The sequence below is a fragment of the Sapajus apella genome, unplaced genomic scaffold (assembly GCF_009761245.1).
Source record: "Sapajus apella isolate SASKATOON/1434 unplaced genomic scaffold, GSC_monkey_1.0 scaffold91, whole genome shotgun sequence".
Lineage (NCBI taxonomy): Eukaryota > Metazoa > Chordata > Mammalia > Primates > Cebidae > Sapajus > Sapajus apella.
In genome coordinates this window covers 7,770,922-7,783,807 of record NW_022437031.1, presented here as the reverse complement: position 1 = coordinate 7,783,807, position 12,886 = coordinate 7,770,922, and the positions used below count along the sequence as shown (strand labels likewise).

The 12,886-nt window shown below is 37.9% G+C and overlaps 1 protein-coding gene across 1 annotated transcript in view; it reads left to right on the top strand.

The window, feature by feature from the left end:
* Positions 1 to 12,886, top strand: part of TEX11 (testis expressed 11) — a 325,387-nt gene that overhangs the window by 59,484 nt on the left and 253,017 nt on the right. Inside the window, exon 8 of the mRNA XM_032255765.1 lies at positions 12,485 to 12,570. Coding sequence (XP_032111656.1) covers positions 12,485 to 12,570 — 86 coding nt within the window. The remainder of the gene's footprint in view (positions 1 to 12,484; positions 12,571 to 12,886) is intronic.

Below are 12,886 nucleotides of genomic sequence, written 5' to 3'. Positions count from 1 at the left end.
TTATATGCAAATGCTATGCCATTTTATATAAGGGACTTGAATATCTGTGGATTTTGGTATCCATAGAGGGTCCTGGAACACATCCCCAGCAGATACTGAGAGATGACTGTACCTAGAAGTGAAATGGCTATATCATATGGTAGTTTTATTATTATTTTTAACCTTTCTACTATTTTGCATAATAGTTGTACAAATTTACATTGGCAACAGTGTACAAGGGCTCCCTATTCTCCATTCCTCAATGACACATTATCTTCTGACTTTTTAGTAATAGCCGTACAAACAGGTATGAGGTGATGTCCCGTCGTGGTGTTGATTGGAATTTCTCTGATGATTAGTGGATTCGTCCGTTCTCACGTTGGTATAAAGAACTACCAGAGACTGCGTAATTTATAAATAAAAGAGGTTTATTTGGCTCATGATTCCACAGGCTGTACAGCAAGCATAGCTTAGGGGAATCTCTGGGAAGTTACAATCAGGGCAGAAGGTGAAGGGGAAGCTGGCACATCCTACATGGCTGGAGCAGGAGGAAGCGAGAATGAAGGGGGAAGTGCTATACAATTTCAAACTAAATCTCATTAGAGCTCATTATCATGAGAATAGCAAGAGGGAAATCCACCCTCATGATCCAATCGCCTCCCACTAGGCCTCTCCCCCAGCGCTGGGGATTACAATTCAACATCAGATTTGGGTGGGAACACAGAGCCAAACCATATCAATTAGTAATGTTGAACACTTTTTCATACGCCTGATGCCCATTTGTATATTTTCTTTGATGAAAGGTCTATTCAGATCATTTGCCCATTTTTAAATTGAGCTATCTGTTTTTTTTGTTTGTGCTATAGAGTTGTATGAGTCCCTTACATATCTTGCACATTAATTCCTCATCAGATATATAGTTCATAAATATTTTGTCTCATTTTTTTTTTTTTTTTGTAAGATACTTTTTCACTCTGTTGATGGAGTTTCTTTGCTGTGCAGAAGCATTTTAGTCTGATGTAATCCCACTTGTTTATTTTTCGTTTTGGTGCCTGTGTTATTAGAGTCGTATACAAAAACTCATTGCCAAGACCAATGTCAAGAAGCTTTTCCCTTGTTTTCTTTTAGAAGTTTTATGGTTTCAGGTATGAAGTCTGATATGGTTTGGATATTTGTCACTCCAAATCTCATGTCGAAGTGTAATGTCCAGTGTTGGAGGTGGGCCCTGGTGGGAGGTGATTGGATCTCGGTGGTGGATCCCTTATAAATAGCTTGGTGCTGACCTCACAATAGTAAGTGAGTTCTCACTGAGTTCACATGAGATCTGGTTGTTTTAAAAAGTGTGTGGCACCTTCCCCTTCACTGTCTTGCTCCTGTTCTTGCCATGTGACATGCTGGCTATTCCCCCCTCCCACCCTGCCACTATCTTGCTCCTGTTCTTGCCATGTGACATGCTGGTTCCTGTTTGCCCTCCTGAGGCCCTCACCAGAAGCTGGCCATGATTATAAGCTTCTGGAAGCACTCATCAGAAGCTGAGAAGATGTTGGTGCCATTCTTGTACGGCCTGCATAACCATGAGCCAATTAAACCTTTTTTCTTTATAAATTACCCAGTCTCAAATATTTCTTTATAACAATGCAAGAACAGCCTAATACAAAGTCTTTAACTTATTCTGAGTTGATTTTTGTATATAATGTGATATAAGGGTCTAATTTCATTATTTTGCATGTTGATAGCCATCAACACTCTTTACTGAAGGGACTGTCCTTTCTTCATTGTGTGTTCTTGGCACTCATGTTGAAGATCAGTTGCCTGTGAATGTGTGGATTTATTTCTGGCTCTTCTATTCTGTTCCATTAGTGTATATGTTTGTTTTTATTCCAGTACCAAAATAATCTGTTTTGGTTACTATATCTTTGTAATATATTTTGAAATGAGGAAGTGTCATGCCGCCTAGGTTTGTACTTGTGCAAGATTTTTTTGGCTATTTGTATTCTTTTATGATTTTATATGAATTTTAGGATTATTTTTCGTATCTATAAAGAATGCCATTAGGATTTTGATAGTAATACATTGAATCTGTAGATCCTTTTGGGTAGTATGGACATTTTAACAATATTAATTATTCCAATCCATGAATGTGGGATGTCTTTCCATTTATCCATGTGCTCTTTAGTTTCCTTCACTAATACTTTATAATTTTCACTGTAGAAATCTTTCACCTCTTTAAGTTTATTGCTAAGTATTTTATTTTTTGTTGCTATTGTAAATATATTGTTTATTTAAGCTTCCTCTTGGCTAGTTTGTTGTTAGTGTGTAGAAACGTCACTGGTACTTGTATGTTGATTTGGTATCCTGTTACTTTGATGAATTTATTTATTAGTTCTAACTTCTTTTTTGTTGAGTCTTTAGGATTCTCAAAATATATGATCATGTCTTTTCAAGCATAGATGATTTTACCCTTCCTTCTCATTTGGATTTTTTTTTTTTCTTTTTCTTGCCTAGTCACTGTTGCTGGGACTTTTAGTACTTTGTTGAATAGAAGAGTTGAGGGGTGGGCTTCCTTGCCTTGTCCTAGATCTTGGAGGAAAAGCTTTCTTTTTTTCCCCATCAATTGTGATGTTAGCTGTGGTATTTCATTTATGGCCTTTTGTATTGAGTTATGTTCCTTGTATACCTATTTTGTTGAGAGTGTTCTTGTTTAATGAATGTTGAATTTTGTCAAATGCTTTTTCTGCATCTATTGAGATAATCATGTAATTTTAATCTTTCATTTTGTTAATGTAGTATATATCACAGTGATTTTCACGTGTTAAACCATGCTTATTTTATTGAGGATTTTTGCATCTATGTTCATCAGGGAAATTGGCCTGCAGTTTTCTTTTCCTCTTGTGTCCTTGTCTTGCTTTGGTATCAGAGTAATGCTGATTTCATAAAATGAACTTGGAAATATTCCTTCTTCATTTTTTGGAAGAGTTTGAGAAGGGTTTATTTTAATTCTATGAATGTTTGGTAGAATACATCAGTGAAGCCATTTATTACTGGGATTTTTTTTTTTTTCCTGGGGGAGTTTTTTGATTATTGATTCAATCTCTTTATTCGTTATTGGTCTATTGTTTCTCTTTCTTCTTGGTTCAGTGTTGTTAGGCTATAAGTTTCTAAGAATTTAGAAGTAGTAACCTCTTTCAGACTTTTTAGACTGGTTTTGGTAGGGAAAAATCCTTACCTGTGGGTGTGTGCAGGTGTGTTAGGTTGGTGAGATGTGTGGTGGTGCTAGTCCTGGATGCATATGGGAATGCTAATCCAAGAGGTATGTGGTGGTTTGGGACCAAGGAGTGCGTGTTGCCACCAGCTTAAAGGGGGATTCTTGGCATCCCCTGGGGCGGAGGCATAGTAGCACAGGCTCCAGGTAAGTGCATTGGTGTGGGCTTTGGGTGGCTCCAGCAGCTCAGGTCCACTTTGGCAAAAGACTGTGGGGTGGGGGTCCTCCACTGTGAAGGCTGAAATAGTCCTCAGTGGAAGACTTCTGGAATTTTCCTGTTCTCCTTTTCCTTCACTTTGGAACTCATAGCTGAAGGAATACCTTCAAATATTGAACTGTCCTGGCCTAGGGGATGGAGTGATGCAGGCAAAATAAAACTGATCTGTTCTTCCTACTGTTTTCTATGTGGTTATCCTCAGATTTGCTTCAGCTTCCTCTTTTTTTTTTTTCTCTGAGACAAGGTCTCGCTTTGTCACCCAGACTGGAGTGCAGTGGTGCAAAAAACGGCTCACTGCAGCTTCAACCTCCCGGGCTCAAGTGATCCTCCTACCTCAGCCGGCCCTACCTCCTTCTGTGTAGCTGAGACCCCAGCACAGCTGGATAATTTTTGTATTTTTTTGTAGAGATGGGGTTTCACCATGTTGTCCAGTCTGCATTTGAACTCCTGGGTTTAAGCAATCCGCCCACCTCGGCCTTCCAAAGTGCTGGGATTACAGGCTCTGGAGCTCTCTGAGAACTGTTTCGGCCTGTATATAGTTTTAAATCATTGCTTTTATGGAGACACTAGGGCTGTGACCTCATAGTCTGCCATGTTGCTGGTGTTACTTGACTTCTATGTGTTTTTGGGCACAATAAAATATTCCAGGCTTATTTTGTATTTCCTTTCCTTTTTCCCCTTTCCCCTTTCCTTTCCTTTCTTCATTTTTACTTTCCTTTGCTTTTTCCTTTTTCCTTCCTTGAGACAGGTCTCACTCTGTCACGCAGGCTGGAGTGTAGTGATGTGATCTCACTCACTCACTCACTCACTCACCCAGACTGAGTCACTGAGGCTGGAGTGCAGTGGCATGATCTTGTCTCACTGCAACTACTGCCTTCCAGGTTCAAGCGATTCTCCTGCCTCAGTCTCCTGAGTAGCTGGCATTACAGGCGTGCCCCACCATGCCCAGCTAATTTTTGTATTTTTAGCTCACTGCAGCCTTGATTTCCCGGGCTCAAGCGATCTTCCCCCCTCAGCCTTCTGAGTAGCCGGACTACAGGCACGTGTGTGCTTTCTTGATCAAGCCATGAAATTAGCTATGTATCTCAGGAGTCCTTATTTATTTTAGTAGAAAATCTTATTTAGAAGCCAAGATCTGGGCATTATGCGTCCTTACTGCTTTTGGGATGTCACTGCTCTCGCAGACCCTCTTAATGGAAAGAGCATATGTATACATGTATGTACACACTCATATATGTCCGTTACATTTAACTATATTATCTATCTAGTCTATCTAATCCATCTATCTATCTATCTATCTATCTATCTATCTATCATCTGTCATCTCGAATATACTGAAAACCATGATATCTTCTGTTTCAATCCAACAACAAAATGTTCATCCTAATTTTCCATATTTCTAATTCTCTTCTCCAATAACAAAAAACTTGGCTTCAATTATCCTTAATATATTTATGTATTTAATCAGTATCCCTGTATGTTACCAATCTCCCATGTTCTCTGCCACTCTATTCACTATGAGGACGTCCTCTTCTCCATGCTCATACTGTGACTCTTCATTTTGGGTTTCTCTCCCTGGGTGGTTACCCTCTTTCCTCTGCTCTGACTCCCTTTGCCTTACCGTTATTTCATGTCTGTGTTCTCTCACCCTATTTGGGCTCTGAATCTACATGCTCATCTCCTGGGTGGAAAAATAACACCTTTTTTTGGAGACAGAGTCTCATTCACTCTGTCAGTCAGGCTGGAGTGCAATGGTGTGATCTTGGCTTACAGCAACCACTGCCTCCCAGGTTCAAGCGATTCTCCTGCCTCAGCCTCCCGAGTAGCTGGGATTACAGGCATGCACCACCATTCCTGGCTAATTTTTGTAGTTTTAGTAGAGCTGGAATTTCACCATGTTGGCCAGGCTGGTCTCAAACTCCTGACCTAAAGTGATCTGCCTGCCTCAGCCTCCCAAAGTGCTGGGATTACAGGCATGAGAATACTTTCTTATATTAGAACGATCGCATAGACTCTTAGCAGGGAGACCACTCAGTCCTCAGAATCTCCGTCCCCCTGGAGAATTATAGAACTATAAAAATAAATTTTTTAAATTCTTGTTATTCAAGTGGCCACTGCTATAGGAAGAGAAAGTATATAAAGAATGGATACCAGTCACTAATCAAAGTAACTCAGGAATGGAAAACCAAACATTGTATTTTCTCACTCATAAGTGGGAGCTAAGCTATGAGGATGCAAAGGCATAAAAATGACACAATGGACTTTGGGGACTCGAGAAAAAGGTGGGAAGGGGAGGAGGGATAGAAGACTACAAATTGGGTGCAGTTTATACTCCTCAGGTGATGGGTGCACAAAAATCTCACAAATCACCATCAAACAACTTACTAATGTAACTAAACACCACCTGTTATCCAATAACCTATGGAAATAAAAAGTTTTAAAAAGTTAAATAAAATTTTAGAAAGATGTATCTAATCCTTATAAGATGATTTTATAAGGTCCTAAAGAATCAAAACCAAGAAAACATACTCTTAAGCAAGTCAAACTTAATTAACTTCTATTTTAAAGTAAATATATGCCACAGCACTTGTAGAAGCTTGATAGAGGTGTGAAGTCAAGCAATGAAATGGGTAGCAATGCAGTAGTCCCCCTTATCCATGGAGGACATGTTCCAAGATGTCCAGTGGATACCTGAAACTGGGGATAGTACCAAATCCTATATACTATGTTTTTTCCTATATGTACATACTTAACGATAATTTTAATTTATAAATTAGACACTGAAAAAAATGAATAGTATTACTAATAAAATAGAATAATTATAACAATATCCTGTAATAAAAGTTATGTGAATGTGGTCTCTCTCTTTCACAATACTTTTTTTTATTATACTCACCCTTCTTTTTTTTGATAACTGAAGCTATGCTGGGAGGTGGTTACCATGGATGGGGGAAACTGCTGTAATGGTTTAGTGTCCAGCTTCTGTAAGTGTATAGTAAAAAAATTATTAACTGGAATAACTGGGACACAGTGATGTTTTATTTAATGGAGCTTCTGTATTTAGTGAGATTTAGAAAATTCTTATATTTTTAACATTTATTTTTAAAAATGTTTGCATATACTTACTTTTGTAAGTAGAACATAAGGATTCTTTCTTTGATATTTGAGACTCGTGTAATTAATTACTCAAGATAATGTTCATGATCTCCATATAGCCTTGTAGGAGGACTTACTCACTAGTATGGCTAGTTGTGAGACATTTCACTGCTCTGAAAATCAGTATCCTCATCTATAAAGTGAGAGTGTATAACAACATGGTCTCAAAGATCACTTCATTATAAAAATTCCTAGTCCTCGACTTAGAGAAGCCCTGAGCCATAGCACAGAGGGTATGTGTGCCTGTGTATGCATTTTTTATAATAAAAATCTCTGGTAGCAGCTCATTTACATAATTCTTTACCTCTTTCTCCTGTTAATCAGAATTTTATTTTGAGTAGTTTGTAGGCTTTGGCTTGCCTTTTTAAAAAATCTTTCATTTCTATCTTCAGTTTCTTCTAGAATTTATCTTCTGTACAGAGTTTTACTTCATTTTGAAGCTTTTATTTACAAAAAGAAAATGGACAATTGATCTCTGAAACTCTTTGAAGTAATTCATTCAAGATTTAACTAGATTTCATTGCTGCTCTGTGGGACACAAAGCTTCTAAATGAGGTCTAGGCTGCTTACTCTTTATTACAATTCTTTTATTCTCTTTTGCCTATTCAGATTTACCATTTTTTAGCCAAATATTTGAAAGATAATATGTAAATATTCTGTACCTTTCTCTCTGTAGTAAAATCCAATCTCTTGGCACATAAATGAATTACTCCTCTTGAGGTAAAATTCAGTTTTCTGCCTGTTATGGGCTAGTAGGCATATAATTGCTTTCTGCAGACCTTTCTGCCCACTGCTTTATGTATTTGGGAGAGCCTAATCACTTAAGATTATCTAGTTTCATCCCAAACTCAAAATCATTTGAGCCTTAAAAATGACTCATTGGAATTTTTGTAACGATGTGTTCCATAAATTTTAAGTGAGTCGTATACTTTTAAACTAAATATTTACAGTATATGGAAAGATTGGCCAGATTTGTTCATGTTTTGAGGCTCTTTTTGTAGCCATTAGAACATTTGTGATTCATTCTAACAAATATTAGTGCTGATTTTAACCTATGTTGTCACCGTTATTTTTTAAAGTATGGGGTTTACTTTTTAATGCTTACTTGTTACATGTAATTTTTTTTTTATCTGTGTGTATCTATACATAGTTTGAAGAGTATAATAGCAAAGACTTGGAACCAACCCAAATGCCCATTGATGAAAGATTGGACAGGGAAAATGTGGCACATATACACCATGGAATACTATGCAGCCATCAAAAATGATCAGTTCGTGTCCTTTGTAGGGACATGGATGAACCTGGAAACCATAATTCTCAGCAAACTCACACAAGAACAGAAAATCAAACACTACATGTTCCCACTCATAGGTGGGTGTTGAACAATGAGAACACATGGACCCAGGGAGGGGAGTATCACACACTTGGGTCTGTAGGGGGGGAATAGGGGAGGGACAATGGGGGGCGGGGAGTTGGGGAGGGATAATATGAGGAGAAATGCCAGTTATAGGTGATGGGGAGGAAGGCAGCAAACCACACTGCCATGTGTGAACCTATGCAACAATCTTACATGTTCTTCACATGTACCCCAAAACCTAAAATGCAATAATAAATAAATAAATAAATAAATAAAAAGAGTATAATAAGTTTACAGTTCTTGTTACAAAATTACCATTACCTGTGAAAACTCAGCCAGTCTTGGTGGCAGGTGCCTGTAATTGTAGCTATTTGGGTGGTTGAGGCACAAGAATGGGTTGAACCTGGGAGACAGAGGTTACAGTGAGTTGGGAACGCACTAGGCACTCCAGCCTGGGTGACAGAGCAAGACTCTATCTCAAAAAACAGAACAAAAAAACCCTGAAAAACCAAGATCACCAGTATCCATCCCAACTTACAATTTTTATTTCACATAATAGCTACTTTCAGTTATTTTAGTTGGCTCTTTTTGTATTTACGTAACTCCATATATCTACAGTGTTATTTTTTAAATTTTTTTATTTTTTTATTTTTTTATTGCATTTTAGGTTTTGGGTTACATGTGAAGAACATGGAAGATTGTTGCATAGGTACACACATGGCAGTGTGATGTGCTGCCTTCCTCCCCGTCACCTATATCTGGCATTTCTCCCCACGCTATCTCTCCCCAACTCCCCACTCCCCGCTGTTCTTCCCCATTTCCCCCCAACCGACCCAGTGTGTGATGCTCCCCTCCCTGTGTCCATGTGTTCTCATTGTTCAACACCCACCTATGAGTGAGAACACACGCTGTTTGATTTTCTGTTCTTGTGTGAGTTTGCTGAGAATTATGGTTTCCAGGTTCATCCATGTTCCTACAAAGGACATGAACTCATCGTTTTTGATGGCTGCATAGTGTTCCATGGTGTATATGTGCCACATTTTCCCTGTCCAGTCTATTGTCGATGGGCATTTGGGTTGGTTCCAGGTCTTTGCTATTGTAAACGGTGCTGCAATGAACATTCGTGTGCATGTGTCCTTAATAGTAGAATAATTTATAATCCTTTGGATATATACCCAGTAATGGGATTGCTGGGTCAAATGGAATTTCTATTTCTAGGTCCTTGAGGAATCGCCACACAGTCTTCCACAATGGTGGAACTAATTTACACTCCCACCAACAGTGTAAAAGTATTCCCATTTCTCCATATCCTCTCCAGCATCTGTTGTCTCCAGATTTTTTAATCATCGCCATTCTAACTGGCGTGAGGTGGTATCTCAATGTAGTTTTGATTTGCATTTCTCAAATTACCAGTGATGATGAGCATTTTTTCATATCTTTATTGGCCTCATGTATGTCTTCTTTTGTAAAGTGTGATCAGGGTACTCTTCTCGGATCTTGCTGATAAGGAGAGTGCCCATTCCAGAGCCTGCGCCCCCGCCCAGTGAGTGGGTCAGCTGGAAGCCCTGAAGGTAGTCACAGCTCTCGGCCTCCTTGCGGACCATATCCAGGACAGAATCAACCAGCTCGGCCCCTTCTGTGTAGTGGCTTTTGGCCCAGTTGTTGCCTGCCCCAGACCGACCAAAAACAAAGTTGTCTGGTCTAAAGATCTGGCCAAAAGGACCTGAGCGAACAGAGTCCATGGTCACAGGTTCTAGATCCACCAGGATGGCACGAGGAACATATTTGCCACCTGTGGCTTCATTGTAGTACACGGAGATGCGGTCCAGCTGCAGGTCACTGTCCCCATGGTAGGTGCCAGTGGGGTTGATGCCATGTTCATCACTGATCACCTCCCAGAACTTGGCACCAATCTGGTTTCCACACTGACCAGCCTAGATGTGCACTATTTTCCTCATGGTTAAAATTTAATTTTTTTGTTCGCCTCAAGGTATGTATGGGGCAAAAAAAATATGTAATTCTTTTTCTCAGCTGGTCGCAGGCTGAAAGGTTGGAATGTGCCCCAGAGGCTGGAGCAGCGAGGTGGGAACGCAGCAGCAGGCAGGTTCTCTACATAGTGTTCTTATACTGCTACTTGATTTTTTACTTTTAGATATTATATATTGACTTCTGATTTTAGAAGATGAATTTAGTTCCTTTTCTTTTTCCCTCTAACCCTAACACATATGCTCACTTCTTGTCACTCCATCATCTCTATATAGTTATATCATAACTTTGGTTAGATTAATATTTAGTGTTTACACTCCAGTGTTTATATAGACACTATCATAATTGAATCATATAAAGTAGTATGATAACTTTTCTTGCACAAAAGTTTTTTTTTCCCTGTAGTTAATTGTATTGATTTTCCTGATTACTTATTATTTCATGTACTCGGTATTATTTCTTCCCTAATTATGTAAACTTCTTTTCAATATGTTAGAATATATTAGTTATTTTATCAGTTTCACTTGCTTAAAGAAATAGCTGTCAGTTTCTAATCTTCTCTAATCTACAGATGGTTGTGTAAGCATTCCGTTCAGTTATCGTTTTGAGATTTTCCTCCTCCATTGACTTGGGAATTCCTTTCAACTACCTCCTAGATTGTAACCCTGTTTCTTGAATCCTATGTCTTTCTTTTTCTGATTTTACTCCCTAAATATTGTGGGGTATATCCTTCAGTAGTTTCTTTAGAATGGTTGCACGGGATGAAAATTGTTAGAAGAGTTTGCATGTCTAAATATATTTTTATTGTACCATCATAATTTATGCTTTCACTGGATATAAAATTTGGACTTGGAAATAATTTTTGCTCAGTATTTTGAAAACATTAGTTAGATTCTCATCTAGCTTCCAATATGACTATTGAGAAATATGTTGCAATTTTATTTTTTTTACTTTTTTTAAATATAAAATTTTTACTTTTGTGGATATATGGTAGTTGTATATATTTATGGGGTACATAAGATGTTTTGATATAAGCATGCAATTGATAATAATCATGTCATGGAAAATGGAGTATCTGTCCCTTTAGGCATTTACCCTTTGTGTTACAAACAATCCAATTATACTATGTTAGTTATTTTAAAATGTGTATTATTTTATGATAATAATAATTATTATTTTGAGACAGAGTCTCTCTCTGTTGCCCAGGCTGGAGTGCAGTGGCGCGATCTCGGCTCACTGCAATCTCTGCCTCCTACGTTCAAGAGATTCTCCTGCCTCAGCCTCCTGAGTAGCTGGGATTACAGGCACTTGACACCATGCTGGGCTAATTTTTGCATTTTTAGTAGAGACGGGGGTTTCACCATTTTGGCCAGGCTGGTCTTGAACTCCTGGCCCCAAGCAATCCACCTGCCTTGGGCTCTCAAAGTGCTGAGATTACAGGCGTGTGCCACCGTGCTTGGCTTATTCTTATTTTAGACTCAAATATATAGTAGGTCTGATGTGCTCAGACATGCATATTGCACTGCTGCCATTTGAATGTACTGTAATTCAAAGGGAAGCTTTTTTGAAGCAAGACAGGTCTTTACACATTACTTATGAATAACTTGCTTCAGATCTTGGATTCCTAGTTGAGGATCTGTTTCTGTAGCCTTATTTGGGTAAAACTTATAAAATACTTTTTATATGGGTATAATCAATTTCTAGATAGATGATTTCTATAAACACTGCGGGGATATTTGGATAAATTATTAGCATTACAATTTGTCCTATGCAGTTTCCCAGTATTTTGAGAGATGAAAATTAGGGAAAACATGGCATTAATGCAGGAACTGAGATGCCTATTCCTATGGCACCACTCACATGCTTGTTCCTACTTTCATCTCAGTGGTAATTTATCTAAAGAAAATAATTGTTGTTGCTCAAGAGTGTCCACAAAACTAATTATTTCTAAATAAGTCTTTTGACTAGATAGTGCTTTAGACACATTATAGAACTTCAGAATTTTTTAAGTTGTCTCAATTTTGAAAAAACAAAAACAAAAACAAAAACAAAAAAAAACAAAAACCATTCATTTCCCCCTCACTTCTCATCAATAGTGATTTTTTGTCTTTGAATATACTTCCTGTTCTAGTGCCTTTAACTGGATCTGGCAACCAAAAGCAGGGTTTTAGCCTGCCCTTTGGCTGGGCAATTATTGGGTCTCTCATTTCCTGTTACAAAGGATCTTTTAACTTCTATTAGTAATTTATTGTAATACTTTTTCATACATAACTAATTCCCCAACCTGAATGTTTTGCAGTTTATCCTTATACAAACTTAGAGGTTTTGACAAGGAAGCTTATTTTGATGTATAGGACACATTAAGTATGTTTTTTTTTTTTGTTTGTTTGTTTTTTGAGATGGAATTTTGCTCTGTCTCCTAGGCTGGAGCGTAGTGGCACGGTCATGGCTCACTGCCACCTCGGGCTCCCAAAGTGTGTTGGGGTTTAAGGAAATCATGAATTTAATGCATTTTTTTTTGTTGCAGATTTCATATCTTCATGAACTCTGTTGGAACTTTGGATCAGAAACCCAGAAGAATAATAAATATGAAGAAAGTTCTTTCTGGCTTAGGTAACATAAAAAATGAATGTAAATTGAGGAATATTATCATAGATGTCAGTTAATATTTACTGTAGAGTACTTGGGCAGTTTAAACCTTCTCTGACTTCAGAATCCAATATGCTATGTTTATTTACTCTTTTCACATGTATTGTTTATTATTCTTACACATTGCCAGTTCATAGTTCATAGAAAAATGTTTTCTTCTCTTTCTTTCTTTCTTTCTTCCTTCCTTCCTTCCTTTCTTTCTTTCTTTCTTTCTTTCTTTCTTTCTTTCTTTCTTTCTTTCTTTCTTTCTTTCTTTCTTTCTTTCTTTCTTTCTTTCTTT